Below are 19,439 nucleotides of genomic sequence, written 5' to 3'. Positions count from 1 at the left end.
TCCTCCCACAGTCTGAAAGACGTGTTGGTTACGTGGATTGGCCATGCTAAATTCTCCCTCAGTGTACCCGGACAGGCATTGGAGCGTGGCAACTAGCGGATTCTCACAGTAACTTCATTGCTGTGTTAACGTAAGCCTACTTGTGACACTAACAAATAATTTTTTTTTAAATCAAGTAAACATAACATCGGAAATAAGAGCAGCAGTCGGCCATTTAGCCTATCAAGCCTATTTAGTAAGATAATGGTTGATCTGACTGTGGCCTTACCTCCATCTCCCTGCCACCATACAAAGATGATATAATTAATTGTGATGATCACTTTTACAAGTCAGACAAGTAATCACTAATTAGCGGAGTTGCCTTTTTGCTTGAGCTTTGCAATCACCAAAAAGTGAGTAGGGCACCGTCACTCTCGCTTGATACTAGACCCCATTACCTCCAACACTTTCAACCCAGGCGCAATATTGAAGAAACCAAACCAGCTCGTGGCAAGGGTCACTACACCACTGTACATCAAACTGGTGAAAAACCTTCTCCTCATCTCTGGCCCAAAAGGGCTACCCCAATTTGAAACTGTTGTTGTAAAAAGTCTCATAACACCCAGGTTAAAGTCCAACAGGTTTATTTGGAATCACGAGCCTCTGGAGCACTCATCAGGTGAGTGGAGAGTTGGGTTTCACAAACACAGCTTATGTAGACACAGATACAATTGCAAGATAACGGTTGGGACGCCAACCATTCTAACCATTATTCCAATCATTATTCCAAGAGAAAACAGAGGCCTACGATGCTTATAAGCGCACATTTTATCTGCCTCATGTTTTATTTGGTGTAGGAAGATATAAAGGTAAAGAGTGGGATTTTACAGCCTCACTCGCCCCAAAACAATAAAATCCTACCCGAGGTCAACAGACCTTTCCATTGTCCACCCCTCGCCCGCTCTGATTCCCATGGCGGACGGGCCAGTAAAATTTCGGCCAGAGAATTCAAGAGGCCAAACCTCTGTTCTGATAAAGACTTTGATCCGGACCAGAATTTTCCACCTCAAGTGCTTTTCCTCTGTATCCATGGGAAACACAGCAAGAAGTCTCACAACACCAGGTTAAAGTCCAACTTCTTACTGTGTTTACCCCAGTCCAACACCGGCACCTCCACATCATGACTTCCATGGGAAAGATACATCCCCCTGAGGGATGAGAGAAACTGGAACATGGCCCATGTGAAATTATAGTAGTGAGTTCCTGTCTAGTCAGGTTGCTCTCTTGCACTTGGAGTCGGCAGGGGGATAATACAGTTATTTTGCCCTATCCTTGTCTGATCCTCATCCTTCAGATAGTATCAGAGAGCACGTTCATACATTCAGTCCTATCTATATAACTCAATAAGGTCCATGGGCTTGGCAACACTCCTATCTCTATGGGATAGTGGTATGAGTAACATGTGGCCCATCAGGGTTCTAAATGCGGCCCACAAGATATTTTGTTAACCGTTATCCATGCGTGGAGTCGCTGTTCATTCTGCTGATTTCCTTCTGTGTAGTTTTTTTCCCTACCGATGTGACGGAAGCGATTCCTACTTAAAGCAAGGGTGAGTGAAGTGAGGCGCGTGCTAATTGCTCACAACATTGACAGTGAGAGCTGTGCGCTCCCTCTGTATCCAATCAAAGCATAAATCTTTTTGTTTTTACCATACGCTATTATATAAGACAGTTCTATTAATATCCAAATGATGAAGCATTTTCTGGAACTTGTTACTAGATATCTGGCGTGTGTTGAATGAATTTAGTTGTATTCATGGGGCCAGCAAAATGGACTATTATTTAAATGGTAAAAAAATTGCAGCATGCTGCTGTGCAGAGGGATCTGGGTGTCTTAGCGCATGAATCGCAAAAAGTTGCTTTGCAGGTATAGCAGGTAATTAAGAAGGCAAATGGAATTTTGTCCTTCATTGCTGGAGGGATGGAGTTTAAAAACAGTGAGGTTATGTTGCAGCTGTATAAGGTGCTGGTGAGGCCACGCCTGGAGTACTGTGTACAGTTTTGGTCTCCTTACTTGAGAAAGGATAAACTGGCACCGGCGGGGGTGCAGAGGAGATTCACTTGGTTGATTCTGGAGTTGAGAGAGTTGGCTTACGAGGAGAGACTGAATACACTGGGGCTATACTCATTGGAATTTAGAAGAATGGGGGGGATTTTTGGGAAGCATGTAAAATTATTACGGGAATAGATAATATAGAACAGGGAAGTTGTTTCCACTGCTGGGTGAAACTAGAACTGGGGGACATGGCCTCAAAATAAGGGGGAGCAGATTTAGGACTGAGTTGAGGAGGAACTTCTTCACACAAAGGGTTGTGAATCTGTGGAATTCCCTGCCCAGTGAAGCAGTTGAGGCTACCTCGTTGAATGTTTTTAAGGCAAGGTTAGATAAATTTTTGAACAGCAAAGGAATTAAGGGTTATGGGGAGTGGGTGGGTAAGTGGAGCTGAGTCCACAAAAAGATCAGCCATGATCTTATTGAATGGCGGGGCAGGCTCGAGGGGCCAGATGGCCTACTCCTGCTCCTGGTTATGGTTAGTGAACAAGCCCGATTTCAATCACTGAGATGAAGGAGGGTCAGTCATGCGGCCCACTCACTAGCTTACGTTGCCGATCACTGCTATGGAAACTTCTAACGATTGGCCCCTACATAGTTCATTTAGAAATGACCATAAACATGGGGAGAGATTTTCCAGCCAAGCTCCCCACAAAGTTGGAAAATCCCAGTGAGGTCAATGGACCTTTGCATGGTCCGTGTCCCACCCGCTACCATTCCCAGGCAGGAGAGGGCGATTTTGCCAAGGCATATCCGGAATGAATTGGAGGCCTGATTTATTGGGTTGGCCGACAAACATCCTCATTTACATCACCGTTTTAACCAGTGTTTAATCTATTAAGGCGTCACTGTCTTCAACGGAGGAACAGGGGGATTATAAATCATAAAATCATAGAATCCTTACAGTGCAGAAGGAGGCCATTCGGCCCATCGAGTCAGCACCCACCACAATCTCACACAAGCCCTATCCCCATAACCCCATGCATTTACTCGAGCTAGTCCTCCTGACACTAAGGGGCAATTTAGCATGGCCAATCCACCCGTCTTTCGGACTGTGGGAGGAAACGAGGGCACCTGGAGGAAACCCACGCAGACACGGGGAGAATGTGCAAACTCCACACAGACAGTGACCCGAGGCTGAAAATTGAACCCGTGCCCCTGGAGCTGTGAGGCAGCAGTGCTAACCACTGTGCCCACCCTGTCAATGTTAGTGTTTTTGAATTCAAAGTTTTCTTCAGAGATTTTCCAATAATTTTAAGAATTCCAGTTGGGGTAGGTAGTATGGATCCTGAGGCATGTAGCATATTGGGTGAGTGGCTATGGAGGCTACATGTGGGATGAGGTATCTGCAGGGAGTAAGGATTAGGGGCTTTTAAATGATGAATGGAGATGTGCTGCTATGTTGAAGATAGTGGTGGGCCTTTATAACCAGCCCACCTTGCCACCCACACTCCTTATGGCTCACAAAGCGTGCGGTGAACTCAAACCTTGCATGAAAAGGCAACAAGTCCTGGGCAGAGTCACACGTGGGTCAGGTGCACACTTCAGAAGGTGCAAAAGTGAGCAGGTTAGGTTACCCAGAGCACAACTCTCGGTGCCCAGATCAACACCTGCCTCTCAATCAATAATCACACCAGAATATCTGGTCATTATCGCGTTACTCTTTGTAGAAGTGTTTTTTTAATTCATTCCTGGGACATGGGTGTCGCTGGCTGGGCCAGCATTTATTGCCCATCCCTAGTTGCCCCTTGAGAAGGTGGTGGTGAGCTGCCTTCTTGAATCGCTGCAGTCCATGTGGGTTGACCCTCAGTGCCGTTAGGGGGGATATTCCAGGATTTTGACCCAGCGACTGCGAAGGAACGGTGATACATTTCCAAGTCAGGCTTGGAGGGGAACTTGCAGGTGATGGTGTTCCCAAGTATCTGCTGCCCTTGTCCTTCTGGATGGAAGTGGTCGTGGGTTTGGAAGGTGCTGTCTCAGGATCTTTGGTGAATTGCTCGCTGTGTACAAAATGACGCCCACCTTGCAACAAGTGACCACAATCCAGAAGGTACTTTAATGGGCTGTAAAGTGCTTCTGAGACACATGAAAAGCACTTTATAAAATGCACATCTTTCTTTCTTTCATTACGAGTGCAATATTCTCTCTCAACGATACCCGAGGGAGCTGTGTGAAGTTTCAACATCTTCCGCACAGGAAGGAAGAAGTCGACAGAGATTGTAAATCTACAAACGATGATGGCAGCAAAGCGGAATCAGCAGGGGGTGCAAATTGCAACAGAGCGGAGAAGCTGCCCTTTAAAATTATAACGGCTGGAGGCATAAGTCTCCACAGGATTCTCTAGACGCAGAATCTCTCTTAGCAAAGTTCTTCTTAAATCTGAGCTTGAAGCTCGGTTGCAAGTGTCACACAGTCAGAAGCTCTGGAAGACGGATTGTAGGTATTCGGAGATCATAGAATCCCAACAGTGCAGAAGGAGGCCATTCAGCCCATGGAGTCTGCACTGGCCACAATTCCACCCTATCCCCATAACCCCACATATTTACCCTGCTAATCCCCTGACATCAGGGTCAATTTAGCATGGTCAATCAAACTACAAAGAACAAAGAAAATTACAGCACAGGAACAGGCCCTTCGGTCCTCCAAGCCTGTACCGACCATGCTGCCCGACTGAGCTAAAACCCCCTACCCTTCCTGGGACCATATCCCTCTATTCCCATCCTATTCACGTACTTATCAAAACTTAAAATCACTACTGTATCCGCTTCCATTAGTTCCCCCTGCAACGAGTTCCAGGCACCCACTACTCTCTGTGTGAAAAATCTGCCTCGTACTTCTCCTTTAACTTTGCCCTCGCACCTTAAACCTGATCCCCCTAGTAATTGACTCTTCCACCCTGGGAACAAGTTTCTAACTATCCACTCTGTCCATACCTCTCATAATCTTGCAGACTTCTACCAGGTCTCCCTTCAACCTCCATCGCTCCACTGAGAACAAGTCAAGTTTCTCCAACCTCCCCTCATAGCTAATGCCCTCCATACCAGGCAACATCCTGGTAAATCTTTTCTGTATCCTCTCCAAAGCCTCCACATCCTTCTGGTAGTGTGGCGACCAGAATTGGACACTATGTTCCAAGTATGGCCTAACTAAGGTTCTATAAAACTGCAACATGACTTGCCAATTTTTAAATTCAATACCCCGGCCAATGAAGGCAAGCATGCCGTATGCATTCTTGACTACCTTCTCCACCTGCATTGCCACTTTCAGTGACCTGTGTACCTGTACACCCAGATCCCTCTGCCTATCAATACTCTTAAGGGTTCTGCCATTTACTGTATGTTTCCTATCTGTATTAGACCCTCCAAAATGCACTACCTCACATTTGTCTGGTTTAAACTCCATCTGCCATCTCTCCACTCAAGTCTCCAACCGATCTATATCCTGCTGTATCTTCTGATGGTCCTCATCGCTATCTGCAAATCCACCAACCTTCGTGTTGTCTGCAAACTTACTAATCAAACCAGTTACATTTTCCTCCAAATCATTTATATATATTACAAAGGTCCCAGCACTGATCCCTGAGGAACGCCACTTGTCACATTCAGAAACGCACCCTTCCACTGCTACCCTCTGCCTTTTTTGACAGAAACCTAACCAGTGTATCTTTGTAGTAAGCTCACCCCTAAGGGGCCGAAAGGCATCATATCTTTCTTCATGGAGCCTGCAACACCCCAAAGTGTGTGGCCTAATTCTCCCTCTTCCTGAAGGCACAGCAGGACTGCAATTTTTGTTGGCCCAACACAAGGTGGTTGTACTTCATCTCTGAGCACTGGCAGTGAGGATTGGCAAGCTATGGAACACAATGGGACTGAGTGGCCTCTTACTGTGCTGTAAAGCTCTGTAACTTTTCTGCCAGGGATCGTATTACAAATGCATCTGACTCTGGCTAACCCTGACCCTAAGCAGAAGTCCACACATAGAACCATTGAATGGTAACACCGATTTCCCCCTCCTGTTCATAGCCCAGGAGTCTAGTGATCATCTACTTCGGCTGAAGTCAGGCAGCTGAGCACAAATAAACATAAGTTAGAGATGGTCCTGAATTCTATTACTGAATTCTGCATCAGCAGAGGAATTGCATGGACAAAATGCATAAAGATCCCATCCATCATTATTTTTATTCATTCATGGGATGCGGGCATCACTACTTGGACCAGCATTTATTGCCCACTCTTAACTACCCCCGAATGGAATAGTTTGCTCCCCCACTTCAGAGGTCATTGTTTAACCCCATCTCTGTGGCTCTGGAGTCACATGTAGACCAGGCGGGGTAAGGACGGCAGATTTCCTTCCCTCGAGGACATTACTGAACCAGAAGAGTTTTTACGACAACGGTTTCATGGTCATCAGTAGACTTTTAAACCCAGATTTCTACAGAATTCAAATTTCACCCTCTGCTGTGTGAACCCGGGCCCCCAGAGCGTTACCCAGGCTCTCTGCGTCACAAATCCAGCGACAATACCAGTGCAGTGATAATACCACTACCTCCCCTTAATAAAAAAGGATATAGACAACAACTTACATTTATATAGTGCCCTTTGACATGCCTTACAGAGAGTAATTAGACAATAAATGTTAACTGGATCAAAGCTATTTGGTGAAGTTGAAACTAAGACACCTCCGCTTTCTTTGTTGGGGAGACCTTATACTTTTAGATCACAATCAACACTATTCCACCTACCAGTGTCCCAGCTATTCCCATTTGTATGTGTACAATTGCCCCTCGCCTGCTTGCCATAAACCTTAACGCAATTGCTATTAAACCTTAACAATGTAATGAAAGCCATAGCGCAAGATTTTCCAGCCACGCTCGCCTCAAAACCGGAACGTTCCACCTGAGATCAATGGTCCGACCCTGCCCACTACCATTCCCGTGGAGGGCGGGATGGGAAAACTCCCCCCATGCAGTCACCCAGCACGGAAAAGGCCCTTCAGCCTTGCTTTGGTTTGATTTATTATTGTCACACGTATTAGTATTCAGTGAAAAGTGTTATTTCTTGTGCGCTACACAGACAAAGCATACCGTTCATAGAGAAGGAAAGCAGAATGTGGTGTTACAGCTAGAGTGTAGAGAAAGATCAACTTAATGCGAGGTAAATCCATTCAAAAATCTGACGGGAAGAAGCTATTTTCGAGTCAGTTGGTTCGTGACCTCAGATTTTTGTATCCTTTTCCTGAAGGAAGGAGGTGGAAGAGAGAATGTCCGGTTTGTGTGGGATCCTTTGCCAAGGCAGCGGGAAGTGTGGTCAGTCAGTGTATGGGAGGCTGGTTTGTGTGATGGACTGGGCTACATTCACGACTCTTTGTAGTTTCTTGCTGTCTTGGGCAGAGGAGCAGCCCATACCAAACTGTGATAAAACCAGAAAGGATGCTTTCTATGGTGCATCTGTAAAAAAAATCAGGGTGTTTGCTGGATTGGGAGCAAGTATTCAGCCACAAGCAATCAATCGGGGGTGATGGGTGAATGGAAATTGAATAGAATTGGATAGAATCCATACAGCAGAGTAGGCCACTTGGCCCATTGGGTCTGCACTGACCACAATATCAAACTATCCCCATAGCCCCACATATTTACCCTGCTAGTCACCCTGACCTTCGGGTCAATTTAGCATGGCCAATCAACCTAACCCTCACACCTTTGGACTGCAGGGGGAAACCGGAGCACCCAGAAGAAACCCAAGCAGACACGGGGAGAATGTGCAGACTCCACACAGACAGTCACCCAAGGCTAGAATTGAACCCAGTTCCCTGGCACTGTGAGGCCGCAGTGCTAACCACTGTCCCGCTCACGGCAATTTGTGTGAGTCGGAATTTGGGCGGCAGGGCACTTGCTGACCTCAAGTTAGCAGAGGCTGAAAGAGGAGACGCTGGTCTCGGGAGGCTGCCAATGTTGTGGACAGTGAGGCCTGAACCAGGGCCAGTGGCGAGTCAGTGACGCGGGAGCGGAATTTAAGGCAGGGACTCGAACCCATGCGGCAACTCAGACTTGTCGAAGTTTAACTGGAGGAAGTTTGACTGGGTGTTGGGTGACCCATTGCACAGAACAGGGGCGTGGGGAAGTGTGGGGTCAAGAGGAGGTGGCGCTGAGATCGGAGCTGGTGCTGGCCTTCCGAACGGCAACTTTGCAACTTCGAACACGTCATTTCCTTCGCGCGCACGAGAGAAAGAAAGGAGAAAATCCTTCTGATAGCAAATGTGCCGGGGACCGGGGGCAGGGGGAGTGAAAAGAAACGCAGCAAAGGGAAAACATACTGTAGGCATCCATGAATAATCTGTAAGGTTGTGTGACCACCAATTTAACGCCTGGAAACAGCCTTCATATGCTACTGAGGTTTGGCCTTTTTGATTTAAAACTGCCCTTTAATAAAACAAACCTAAACAGCACTGAGGAGTTCAGAGAGCGACAGAATGTGCTTCCAGAAGAAGGGGCTTACCTCCATTGAATCCTACTTTTTTCTTCATGTATTTACCAGAGAAGAAAGGCATTTCTTCCAGATATCTGCAGCACAACAGATGCTCTCTCTCTCTCTCTCTCTACTTTCTGTTATAACGTAGCAGCACAGATCGCAGAGGGAAGGAGCAATCCAGAGGCAGTCCTACACTATCTGCTCAGCAGAGGTCATTCCAGATAACGGAGTATTCCCAGTTGGATCCGAGAAGTTTGGGGTGGGGGGTGGAACACTCTGCTGTCTGCTCGCGTGTCTCCGGCTTCTCTCAAATGGGAAGACGGCACAGGGAAACGTTCTGATGACTCCCCCCGCCTCGTGCGGAGGCTGAGGGTTTGCCAGCACACTTGTTATTTTTCTCTCCGATTACTCACTGTCTAAGCTGCCAGAAATTAGTGAGCCCACCAGCCGCACAGTCATCCCCCAGCCAGACGAAAATTAAAACTGGGTTTCCTATTCCCAGAGTTGTTTACAATCAATGCGGAGGAAACGGGGAATCTCAGACACTGATTTTTAACACATTCAAAGCCTCATTCGCATACACAAGAGTGACACAGGGGTTGGCACTGCTGCCTCGCAGCGCCAAGGACCCGGGTTCAATTCCAGCCTTGAGTGACTGTGTGTGTGGAGTCTGCACATTCTCCCCATGTCTGCGTCGGCTTCATCTGGGTGCTCTGGTTTCCTCCCACACTCGAAAGATATGTGGGTTCGGTGGATTGGCTGCGCTAAATTGCCCCTTGCTGTCCAAAGATGTGCAGGTTAGGTGGACTGGCCATGCTAAATTGCGCCTTAGTGTCCAAAGATATGCAGGTTAGGGGGACTGGCCATGCTAAATTGCCCCTTAGTGTCCCATGATGTGTAGGTTAGGTATTGGTTATGCTAAATTGCCCCTTATTGTCCAAAGATGTATGGGTTAGGGTGATTGGCCATGCTAAAATGTCCTTAAGTATCCAAGGATGTGCAGGTTAGGTGGATTGGCTATGCTAAATCGCCCCTTAGAGTCCAAAGATGTATAGGTTAGGTGGATTGGCCATGCTAAATTGCCCCTTCATGATCAAAGATGTGTGTAGACTAAAATTGGGCCCACTGTTTTTCCGAAAAGTATGTTAGGAATTTATTATTGCTCCTGCCTAGAATTCCACTGATCGAGGGAATAGTACCAGTTCTTTCAATGTGAGGGGAAGGGGGGAAGGTTTAAATTAATTCACAGGATGTGGGCATTGCTGGCTGGGCCAGCACTTATTGCCCATCCATAACTGTCCTTGAACTGAGTGGTCATTTTCACAGGGCATTTAAGAGTTAACCACATTGCTATGGGCCTGGAGTCACATGTAGGCCAGACTGGGTAAGGATGGCAGTTCTTTCCTAAAGGGGACACCAGGGAACTAGATTTGCCACAATTGACAATGGTTTGATGGTCATCCTTAGACATTTAATTCCAGAATTTTATTGAATTCAAATTTCACCAACTGCCATGATGAATACATTGACTTGCTAACACAGTGCTAATCACTGTGCCACTATGCCACCCCAGTGGGTGCATGTAATAAAATCCAATGTGTTGTGATTCACATGGTGGCACACTGGTTAGCACTGCTGCCTCGTTGCGCCAGGGACCTGGGTGCGATTCCTGGCTTGGGTCACAAATTGTGTGGAGTCTGCACATTCTCCCCGTGTCTGGACCCAGGGGAGGGATGTGGGGTTAGGCAGGATGGCTCTTTACCAGCTAATGTGGACATGGTAAACCAAAGTGACAACCCTCTGCACAGTAGAACATAGAACATTACAGTGCAGTACAGGCCCTTCGGCCCTCGATGTTGCGCCGACCAGTGGAACAAATCTAATGACCCTCTAACCTAAACTATTCCAATATTATCCATAAGTCTACCCAATGACCATTTGAATGCCCTTAAAGTTGGCAAGTCCACAACTGCTGCAGGCATGGCTTTCCACGCACTTAACAATAACCCTTGTCTGTTTCCGAATAAGGAAGTCTTCTGAGTTATCTACGCAAAATGATGTTGTAACTCCGTAGAAAAGGGGAAAAAATACTTCCTAAGTCATAGCAAGCCCCTGTGTGTGAACAGTATTCAGTGATTCACATGCACAGCATTGCCTCCTCCTCTGCCTTGTCTGGGGTCAGTCGGAGTTTTTATTGGGAAACCTTGTGAGTAACACTCATGAATCACCGTGACACTGTTCAAGCTACCAGAAGTGGGCTGTAGTCACTGTGCACACTCAGTGTTGCTTGGATAGTCCAAGGATGCACAGACTCACAAAGATAGATTTTCGTTTCCATGGCAACTCTTGTTCCTTTGATTTGATTTATTATTGTTATTGGGATACAGTCAGTAGCATTGTTTCCTGCGCGCTATACATACTAAGCATACTATTCATAGAGTGCACAGGGGAGCAGGAAAGAAGACAGTGCAGAATGTAGTGTTACAGTCACAGTTAGGGTGTAGAGAAAGGTCAACTTAATACGAGGTAGGTCCATTCAAGGGTCTAATGGCAGCAGGGAAGAAGCTGTTCTTGAGTCAGTTGGTACGTGACCCTGCAAAAGTACTCTTTCTAGATGCCTGTTTGTGGTATAAATATGGTTTTGCCAGGGCTTTCGGTGGCTGGTGTCTAAATAGGGCACTAGCCTAACATACCCAACAGAATAGGGCACTGGCCTAATATACCCAACAGGAGGTACAAGTCCCAGAGGTTCCATTTAAAGAAAATGTTGTTAGTGTTCAAAATCACAAAGAATGATTTAATGTATTTAAGACAAATGTCTCTTACAGATAATGGATGTCATGGTGGCACGATGGTTAGCACTGCTGTCTCACAGCGCCAGGGATCCAGGTTTGATTCCCGGCTTGGGTCACTGTCTGCGTGGAGTTTGCACCTTCTCCCCGTGTCTGCGTGGGTTTCCTCCGGGTGCTCCGGTTTCCTCCCACACTCCAAAGATGTGCGGGTTAGGTTGATTGGCCATGCTAAGTTGCCCCTCAGTGTCAGGGGTCATGATGTGGAGATGCCGGTGTTGGACTGGCGTGGGCACAGTCAGAAGTCTCACAACACCAGGTTAAAGTCCAACAGGTTTATTTGGAAACATGAGCTTTCGGAGCGCCGCTCTTTCATTGGGTGAGCCACTGTTGGACTTTAACGTGGCGTTGTGGGACTTCGTATAGTGTCGGGGGATGAGTAGGGTAAACATGTGGGAATAGGACCTGGGTGGAATTGTGGTTAGTGCAGACTCGATGGGCCAAATGCCTCTCTCTGCGCTGTAGGGATTTGACGATAATATCATTGAAATGAATCTGTAGTCGTATGTTTTGGTGGTTCCCGTGTGAGTTGTGTTGTTCAGTAGGGAATAGGGAGTTCTGCTAGGTAAGGCATAGTGTTCTTAGGTGAAGGCGTGCCAATTTAAGTGCTGTTTTAAGGAGAGAGAGCCTTAGGTGGATCGGGGATTAATTAGTGCTTGCTTACGATTAAATGTGGCTTTTGAAGCCACAACGGAAGATGCTTAATTACTTATTATTCTCAATTACAGCCTTGAACTCTTGTGCATTGATCTGCAAGGTGGAAATGGACTGATTAAATCAGAGCCTCAAGAATAAAGAGAAAGTTACTGCCTTCCAACAGCATCACTCTTCCAAAAACGTATCTTCGATTTCCATCTCTGAAGGGGGTTTTCACAGTAACTCCATTGCAGTGATAATGTAAGCCCACTTGTGACACTAATAAATAAATTAAAATTGAAGTGTTGGTCTAGGGGTAAGGTTCTCGCTTAGGGTATTTCAGTCAATGAACATGAGGGAGGTCTGGTGTTCAAATCCCAGATGAGTCCTTTGATTATCAGGCGGCACGCTGGCACAGTGGTGCCTCACAGCGCCAGGGGCCCAGGTTCGATTCCTGGCCTCAGGTCACTGTTTGTGTGGAGTCTGCACATTCTCTCCGTGTCTGCGTGGGTTTCCTCCGGCTGCTCCGGTTTCCTCCCACACTCCATAGATGTGGGGGTTAGGTTGATTGGCTATGCTAAATTGACCCTAGTGTCAGGGGGATTAGCAAGGTAAATGCTTGAGGTTGGTGGCTGAGGGGGGGTGGGGAGGGCAGACACTGTATTTAGTGCACTCTCGATGGGCTGAGTGGCCTCCTTCAGCACTGTAAGGATTGCAGGATTCTTCAATTTCTGCCTCCCATCTCTGCAAAAGTTTGGGCCCAAAATTATACTAATCCGGTTATCCACTGACAATCAACTCAATAAGCCACACAAGGATAAGTGGAGTTGTAGATATGTGGAAGCTTGTCAAAAGATACAGCAGGATATAGATCAGCTGCAGATATGGGCAGAGAAATGGCAGATGGAGCTTAATCCAGGCAAGTGTGAGGTGCTACACTTTGGGAGATCAAATGTTAAGGTCAAGTATACAGTTAACGGCAGGACTCTGAACAGCACTGATGTACAGAGGGGATCCTGGGGTTCAAGCCCATAGCTCGCTGTAAGCGATATGGTGGTAAAGAAGGCATGTGGCATGCTTGCCTTTATTGGTCGGGACATTGTGTACAAGAGCCAAGATGACCTGTTGCAGCTTTATAAAACTTTGGTTAGGCCGCACTTGAGAGAATTGCACTCAATTCTTTTTGCCAGATTACAGGACGGGCCTGCAGGCTTTGGAGAGGGTGTAGAAGATGTTTACCAGGATGCTGCCTGGATTAGAGGGTATGAGCTATAAGGGGAGGCTGAAGCAATTAGGGTTGTTTTGTTCTGGAGCGGTGAAGACTGAGGGGAGACCTGATAGAAGTCTATAAAATTATGAGAGGCATGGATAGGGTTGACATCAGAATCTTTTTGAAATGTCTAAAACTGGAGGACATGCACTTAAGGCGAGAAGGGAAAAGTTCAAAGAAGATGTGAGGGGCAAGGGTTATAGGTGTCTGGAATGTGCTGCCAGGGGTGGTGGTGGAGGCAGATAGGATAGGAGCATTTAAGGGGCTTTTAGATAAGCACATGAATATGTGAGGAATAGAAGGATATGGACCAAGGGCAGGCAGAAGGAATTGATTTAATTTGACATCATCATGGAACCATAGAATCCTACAGTGCAGATGGAGGCCATTCGGCCCACCGAGTCTGCACCGACCACAAAGCCACCCAGGCCCTATCCCCATAACCCCATGCATTTACCCTAGCTAGTCCCCCTAACATTATGGGGCAATTTAGCATGGCCAATCCACCTAACCTGCACATCTTTGGACTGTAGGATGAAACCGGAGCACCTGGAGGAAACTCACATAGACACGGGGAAGATGTGCAAACTCCACACAGACAGTGACCCGAGCCGGGAATCGAACCTGGGTCCCTGGAGCTGTGAGGCAGCAGTGCTAACCATAAGAACATAAGAACATAGGCCATCGAGACCACTGTGCCACCCTTGAGGTGTTACTCATTTAAGATGAGATTGAAGGGGGCATAAGCTTCATTCAATTCTTTCATCATTAAACATTATATTCCTGACCGAGGATGCAAGCGCATTGTGAAAATAATTAAAAGGGGGGGGGGGCAGAAACCTGCTGGGGGAGCCCGGCAGCACAGTCTTAATTAGATTTACTTCAAATTGCTTTGTCCAATATTGCAATGGACATTCCTAAGCATTGGCGAAGTAGCTTCCTATTGGATATGGTGTCTACGCTTGTTTGATAACACTCCTTTGAAACACTTTGGGAGATTTTCCTTGTGTTAAATAACTGGGATTTTGTTATTTGCATCGAGTGGATAGCTGGAAGTGGTTAGATGGTGGAAATCTCACTTGGTTTGTGTCTCAAGCCCTGAATTGAGAACAGCTGACAAATTGAATTACAGATCGGGTTTCAGCTCGAGAACGACTCCCGTGTTTTGAGGAGCAGCGGACGCTGATGAATTCAAAGGCAGAAATTCGATCTGCTCATTAAAGTCGCTGCTTCAAAAGTCAAACATCCCTTTGTAGTTTTGCCCAAACAATAATGATTTTTTGAGGTATTCTATTCAACTTTATTGTGTCGATTGTCAGTGGATAACACGATCAGTATAAACCCGGGGCCCAGTCTTCTGCAGGGATGGGAGGGCCAAAATGATGCCACAACCCTCTATTCCTGACAGATGCTAATTTTGCCTTTGGGATGCAGTTGGCAGGAGATGCTTCAGACATAATGGGCACCCAAACACGGCATGGCCTTTTGAATTCAGTGTTGAGTTTAAACAGACCCCATTTTGGCTGCAGTGTTGCTTGTTTCCTACAGTGCGATTGTGAAGAGTAGACATGAATGTGCACAAAATGTGGATCATGTCTGCAGAACTGTCAAGCTGTTGTGTTATTTAAATCCCCACCTCTTTAATTTTGGAATAACAAAACAGGCTGCAATGTCCCTGAGGGTTGGAAAGAAAAATGGTGCTTGCAATTTCAATGCTTATTCCTTGACATAAATCTGAGGGTCATCGTTACAGTATTAGTACCGCCTATGGCACTGTTTCTACAATCTATCATTATCATAGTGAGGGGCCTACAAGTTTACAGTTCAACAACTTCAAGTGGTTAGAAAGGAATTAACTGTTTTTGATGTGGGACTAAGAATATAAATGTTTACTTTTATATGGGATTAAGTACTTGAGGGGATTTAAATGTATGGAATTGGCTTTTATCAATTAATGCTTTTTTAAATATAGCAAAGTCCATGACAGATATTTACAACTTTATTTCATCTCAGATTCATGCTGAGATGGTGGATACTGGGTGAACTGGCATGGAGGGTGTGAGTCTACACCAAAAGAGCACCCCACCCAGGCCCTGTTCTCTGTCCTATCCTCTTAAACCCATGCATGGCCAATCCCCCTACCCTGCACATCTCAGATCACTAAGGGGCAAATTAGCATGCTAATTACCTGACCCTGCACATCTCCGGACACTAAGGGGCAATTTAGCATGGTTAATACACCTAACCTGTACATCTTTAGGAGGAAACCCACACCGACACGGGGAGAAGGTGCAAACTCCACGCAGTCACTCGAGGTGAATATGGAACTTGGGTTTCTGGCGCCGTGAGGCAGCAGTGCTAACCACTGTGCCGCCCTCAACAACAGATACTGGCAAGGACACATGGGCGAACTCCCCTGCATCCCCTCATCTTTGAAATAGTGCCTTGGGTTCTTTTACATCCACCAGATGATATTTCAGATCACCCTCCTCTCTGAAAGACAGCACCTCCGACAGTGCAGCACCCACTCGGTGTGGCTCAGGGCATGTGAGCCTCAACCCTGCACTCAAATCTCTGACCTCTTGACCCTCAAGAGAGCCACCAGCTGAATCAGAGCTGAGATAGAAAGGAATGGAAATCCCCTCCTCACTGCCCCTCAACTTCCCAGTGTGGCTTCTCCTAAATGAAACATCTCCAGTCCGTATGAGCGGACCACACACCAAGATCTCACTGGAATTGGGAGCTTCCGGTTGTCGCTAGATAATGCATCCAGCCTGAAATCTCTGGGGACCACTGGAAAACTCCTTTCATCTTTGCAGAGGGTGCAAACGTTTGCAACTGATCTTAATCGGTTCTAGTGATAATCAGAAGAGGAACGGGACTTTTTGTAATTAAAACCAGAGAGGAAGCTGGGTGAAGCTTTGGAATGTGTAAAACCACAATCAAGGCTGGAGTCCACACTGCTGCCAGCACCTGCTGGGAGCCCATTTCGACTGCACCTTCAAGAAAATCCACTCACAATCTCTCATTCTGTGCTCAAGGTCAGCGAAGGTAACAACAAGCTGAGTGAGATTCTCCCCTGATTCAACACAGGGGTAGCACAGTGGTTAGCACTGCTGCCTCACAGCGCCAGGGACCCAGGTTCGATTCTCAACTTCGGTCACTGTCTGTGTGGAGTCTGCATGTTCTCCCCGTGTCTGTGTGGGTTTCCTCCGGGTGCTCTGGTTTCTTCCCAAAGATGTGCGGGTTAGGCGGATTAGCCATGCTAAATTGCCCTCTAGTGTCAGGGGGATTTGCTGGGTAAATGTGTGGGGTTACAGGGATAGGGTCTGGGTGGGATTCTGGTCGGCGCAGACTCGATGGGCCAAATGGCCTCTTTCTGCACTGTAGGAATTCCATGAAATTGAGGTGATCGCAAGCAATGACCCCTCATACTGCATCTTGTGGTGCATGGTGACACAGTGGTTAGCACTGCTGCCTCACAGCACCAGGGACTAGGGTTCAATTCCAGCCTCGGGTAACTGTCTGTGTGGAGTCTGCACGTTCTCCCGGTGTTCCTCAAAGGATCAGCAAATGAGTGTGCCAGTTCATCAAAACTATGCCGTCATTTTAATCCTTGAGGTTCAAGGAGGCAGCTCATTGCCACTTTCCCAAGGGCAATTAGGATTGGGTGGCACAGAGGCGCAGGGACCCAGGTTTGATGCACCTCGGATCCCTGAATGTGGAGAGTCTGCACATTCTCTCCGTGTCTGCATGGGTTTCCTCCAGGTGCTCCAGTTTCCTCCCACAGTCCAAAGACGTGCAGCTTAGGTGAACTGGCCATGCTAAATTGTCCCTTAGCGCCAGGGGGATCAGCAGTGCAAAAATGTGGGGTTACAGGGATAGGGCCTGGGTGGGATTGTTGTTGGTGCAGGATCGATGGGCTGAACGGCCTCCTTCTGCACTGTAAGGACTCTGTGATTATTTCTCTGTGAAATAATACAAGAGCAATTTCAGGAAGAAGGAGTTGAGAGAGTGATTGGCTGCGTGGCCTGGTGGAACACCATTTGATACATTTACCCATTGGAACATTATTCCCTCTAATTGCGCACATTTACCCTTCTAATCGCCCTGACACCAAGGGGCAATTTAACACGGCCAGTCCACCTAACCTACACATCTTTGCATTGTGGGAGGAAACTGGAGTACCCGGAGGAAACCCACGCTGAAACAGGGAGAATGTGCAAACTCCACACAGTCACCCAAGGTGCATTGAACCTGGGTCCCTGGCACTGTGAGGCCGCAGTGCTAACCACTGTGCTACAGTGCTGCCCATCTATATTATACTATAAAATGTTATTTTTTCCTTCCATGGGGCGTGGCAAGGTTTGCATTGGTTACCCCTCCCAAATTGTCCTTAACACGATGGGGATGAGAGGCTATTGCAGGCAAAGGAGAATTGATTTTGATTCTGGCACAGGTTGGATGGGCCAAATGGCCGTTTCCTGCACTGTATTTATCACCCTGTGCAGTGCACGAAAATAATGGCTCTCTGAAACACCCGGTAAAGTTGCAGGGTCAACGTTCAGATGGGATTACTTGTGACGGTTGGTGTGACAGATGGGAATCTGGTCTGCTAAATTCCTCAAAACCAGCCAAGATCACGAGAGCTTACAGAGCACTCGGCTTTCCCTTTGTGTGGGGTCAACTGAATTTTGCTCAACATTGGCCAAGCTTAGCCTGTGAACGAGGATGTGTTATCCAACCTGCAGATGGTAAAAGTTTAGACTGAGAGTTCCCAAAAGGCTGCGTACAGTTGGGAATGTTTACCTATGTTTACGGATGGCCTCACAATTCTGAAAGTCAAGTGGCCTGGATCTCTAGATTCCAGGATGACAGCAGTACAGCTCAGCAAAGGCTCTATTCCTCGGGTTGTAGAATTCAAGGTATTGATGGTGGATGTGGAGAGGATGTTTCTCTCTGTGGGAGAATCTAGAATGAGGGGGTTGTAATGATTTTAATCAGGCAATTGAGGTGGGCCTACTAGAATATGAACTCCCTGGGCCCCCGGGCCTTGCAAGGCGTTTCAACAACAGGTTCGGGCAGCAGGGGTCGTCCGACCTGCCTCTCTACCGTGGCTGTATTCGCAGCTGGGTGTCCCTGGAAAGGGAGCATGCTTGTCCGAAGGCACAGTTGATGCCCGCTGGGCACCACAGGGACTGGGGTGCATTACTGACCCCTTTAATTTGATGTTTTAAGTTTCCTTTCTGCTTTATCTTTTTCTTGGGCGGTTCCCCTCCTGTTAGGGAGCTGCCCCTTTTAACTTGTCTCTGGGTTCGTTTGATTTTGTTTATTTGGAGTGTACACTAAACAAAGTCCTTGATTAAAGGTCAAATTGATGTTCAGGGGATCAGGGAATCTTTGTACTGAACCAAGAGTGTCACTTCCTCTGGAGCTCCTAGTGCAGGCTGCTAACTGATAGCACCGTTGTCAGGCTTATAAATAAAGGGATTCTGGTGAACGGACTTCTGAGGACTTATTACATGTTCACTGTTTAAAAATAAGGGGTCACCCATTTAGGACGGAGATTTGTTTCTCTCAGAAGGTGGTAAGGCTCTGGAACTCTCTTCCTCAAAAGGCAGTGGAAGCAGAGTCTTTGAACATGTTTAAGGCAGAGCTGGATAGATTATTGATTAACAAGGGGGTGAAAGGTTATCGGGGGTGAAAGGTTATCGGGGGGTCGGCAGGAATGTGGGGGTTGACGTTGCAATCAGATCAGCCAAGATCTTATTGAATGGGGGGAGCAGCTCAAGGGGCTGAGTGGCCTGTAATTCATGTGCCCTATCTCCACTGCTTATGCTGACATGCTGGCACAATGGTTAACATCACTGCCTCATAGCGCCAGGGACCGGGATCGATTCCCCGCTTATCTGCGTGGAGTTTGCACATTCTCCCTGTGTCTGCGTGGGTTTCCTCCGAGTGCTCTGATTTCCGCCCACAGTCCAAAGATGTGCTGTTAGATGGATTGGCCGTGCTAAAATGGCCCTTAGTGTCAATAGGACTGTCTAGGGTAAATACATGGGGTAGGGCCTGAGTGGGCTTGTGATCAGTACAGACTCGATGGGCCGAATGGCCTCCTTCTGCACT

The 19,439-nt window shown here is 47.1% G+C and overlaps 1 protein-coding gene across 3 annotated transcripts in view; it reads right to left on the bottom strand.

Moving 5' to 3' along the window:
• The window catches only part of arhgap22a (Rho GTPase activating protein 22a), a 237,944-nt gene that overhangs the window by 66,198 nt on the left and 152,307 nt on the right, over positions 1 to 19,439 (bottom strand). Inside the window, exon 1 of one of the 3 annotated variants that reach the window (XM_080215692.1) lies at positions 8,586 to 8,743. The exons of the other annotated variants lie outside the window; for them this stretch is intronic. Within the exon in view, the coding sequence (XP_080071818.1) occupies positions 8,586 to 8,637 (52 nt within the window). The 5' untranslated portion in view covers positions 8,638 to 8,743. Of the gene's footprint in view, positions 1 to 8,585; positions 8,744 to 19,439 lie in introns of those variants that run through there. 3 annotated transcript variants of the gene reach the window in all.

Source organism: Carcharhinus amblyrhynchos, chromosome 31 (assembly GCF_965287045.1).
Source record: "Carcharhinus amblyrhynchos chromosome 31, sCarAmb.v2.hapA, whole genome shotgun sequence".
Classification (NCBI taxonomy): Eukaryota; Metazoa; Chordata; class Chondrichthyes; order Carcharhiniformes; family Carcharhinidae; genus Carcharhinus; species Carcharhinus amblyrhynchos.
This window is presented reverse-complemented; position numbering and strand designations above follow the sequence as displayed.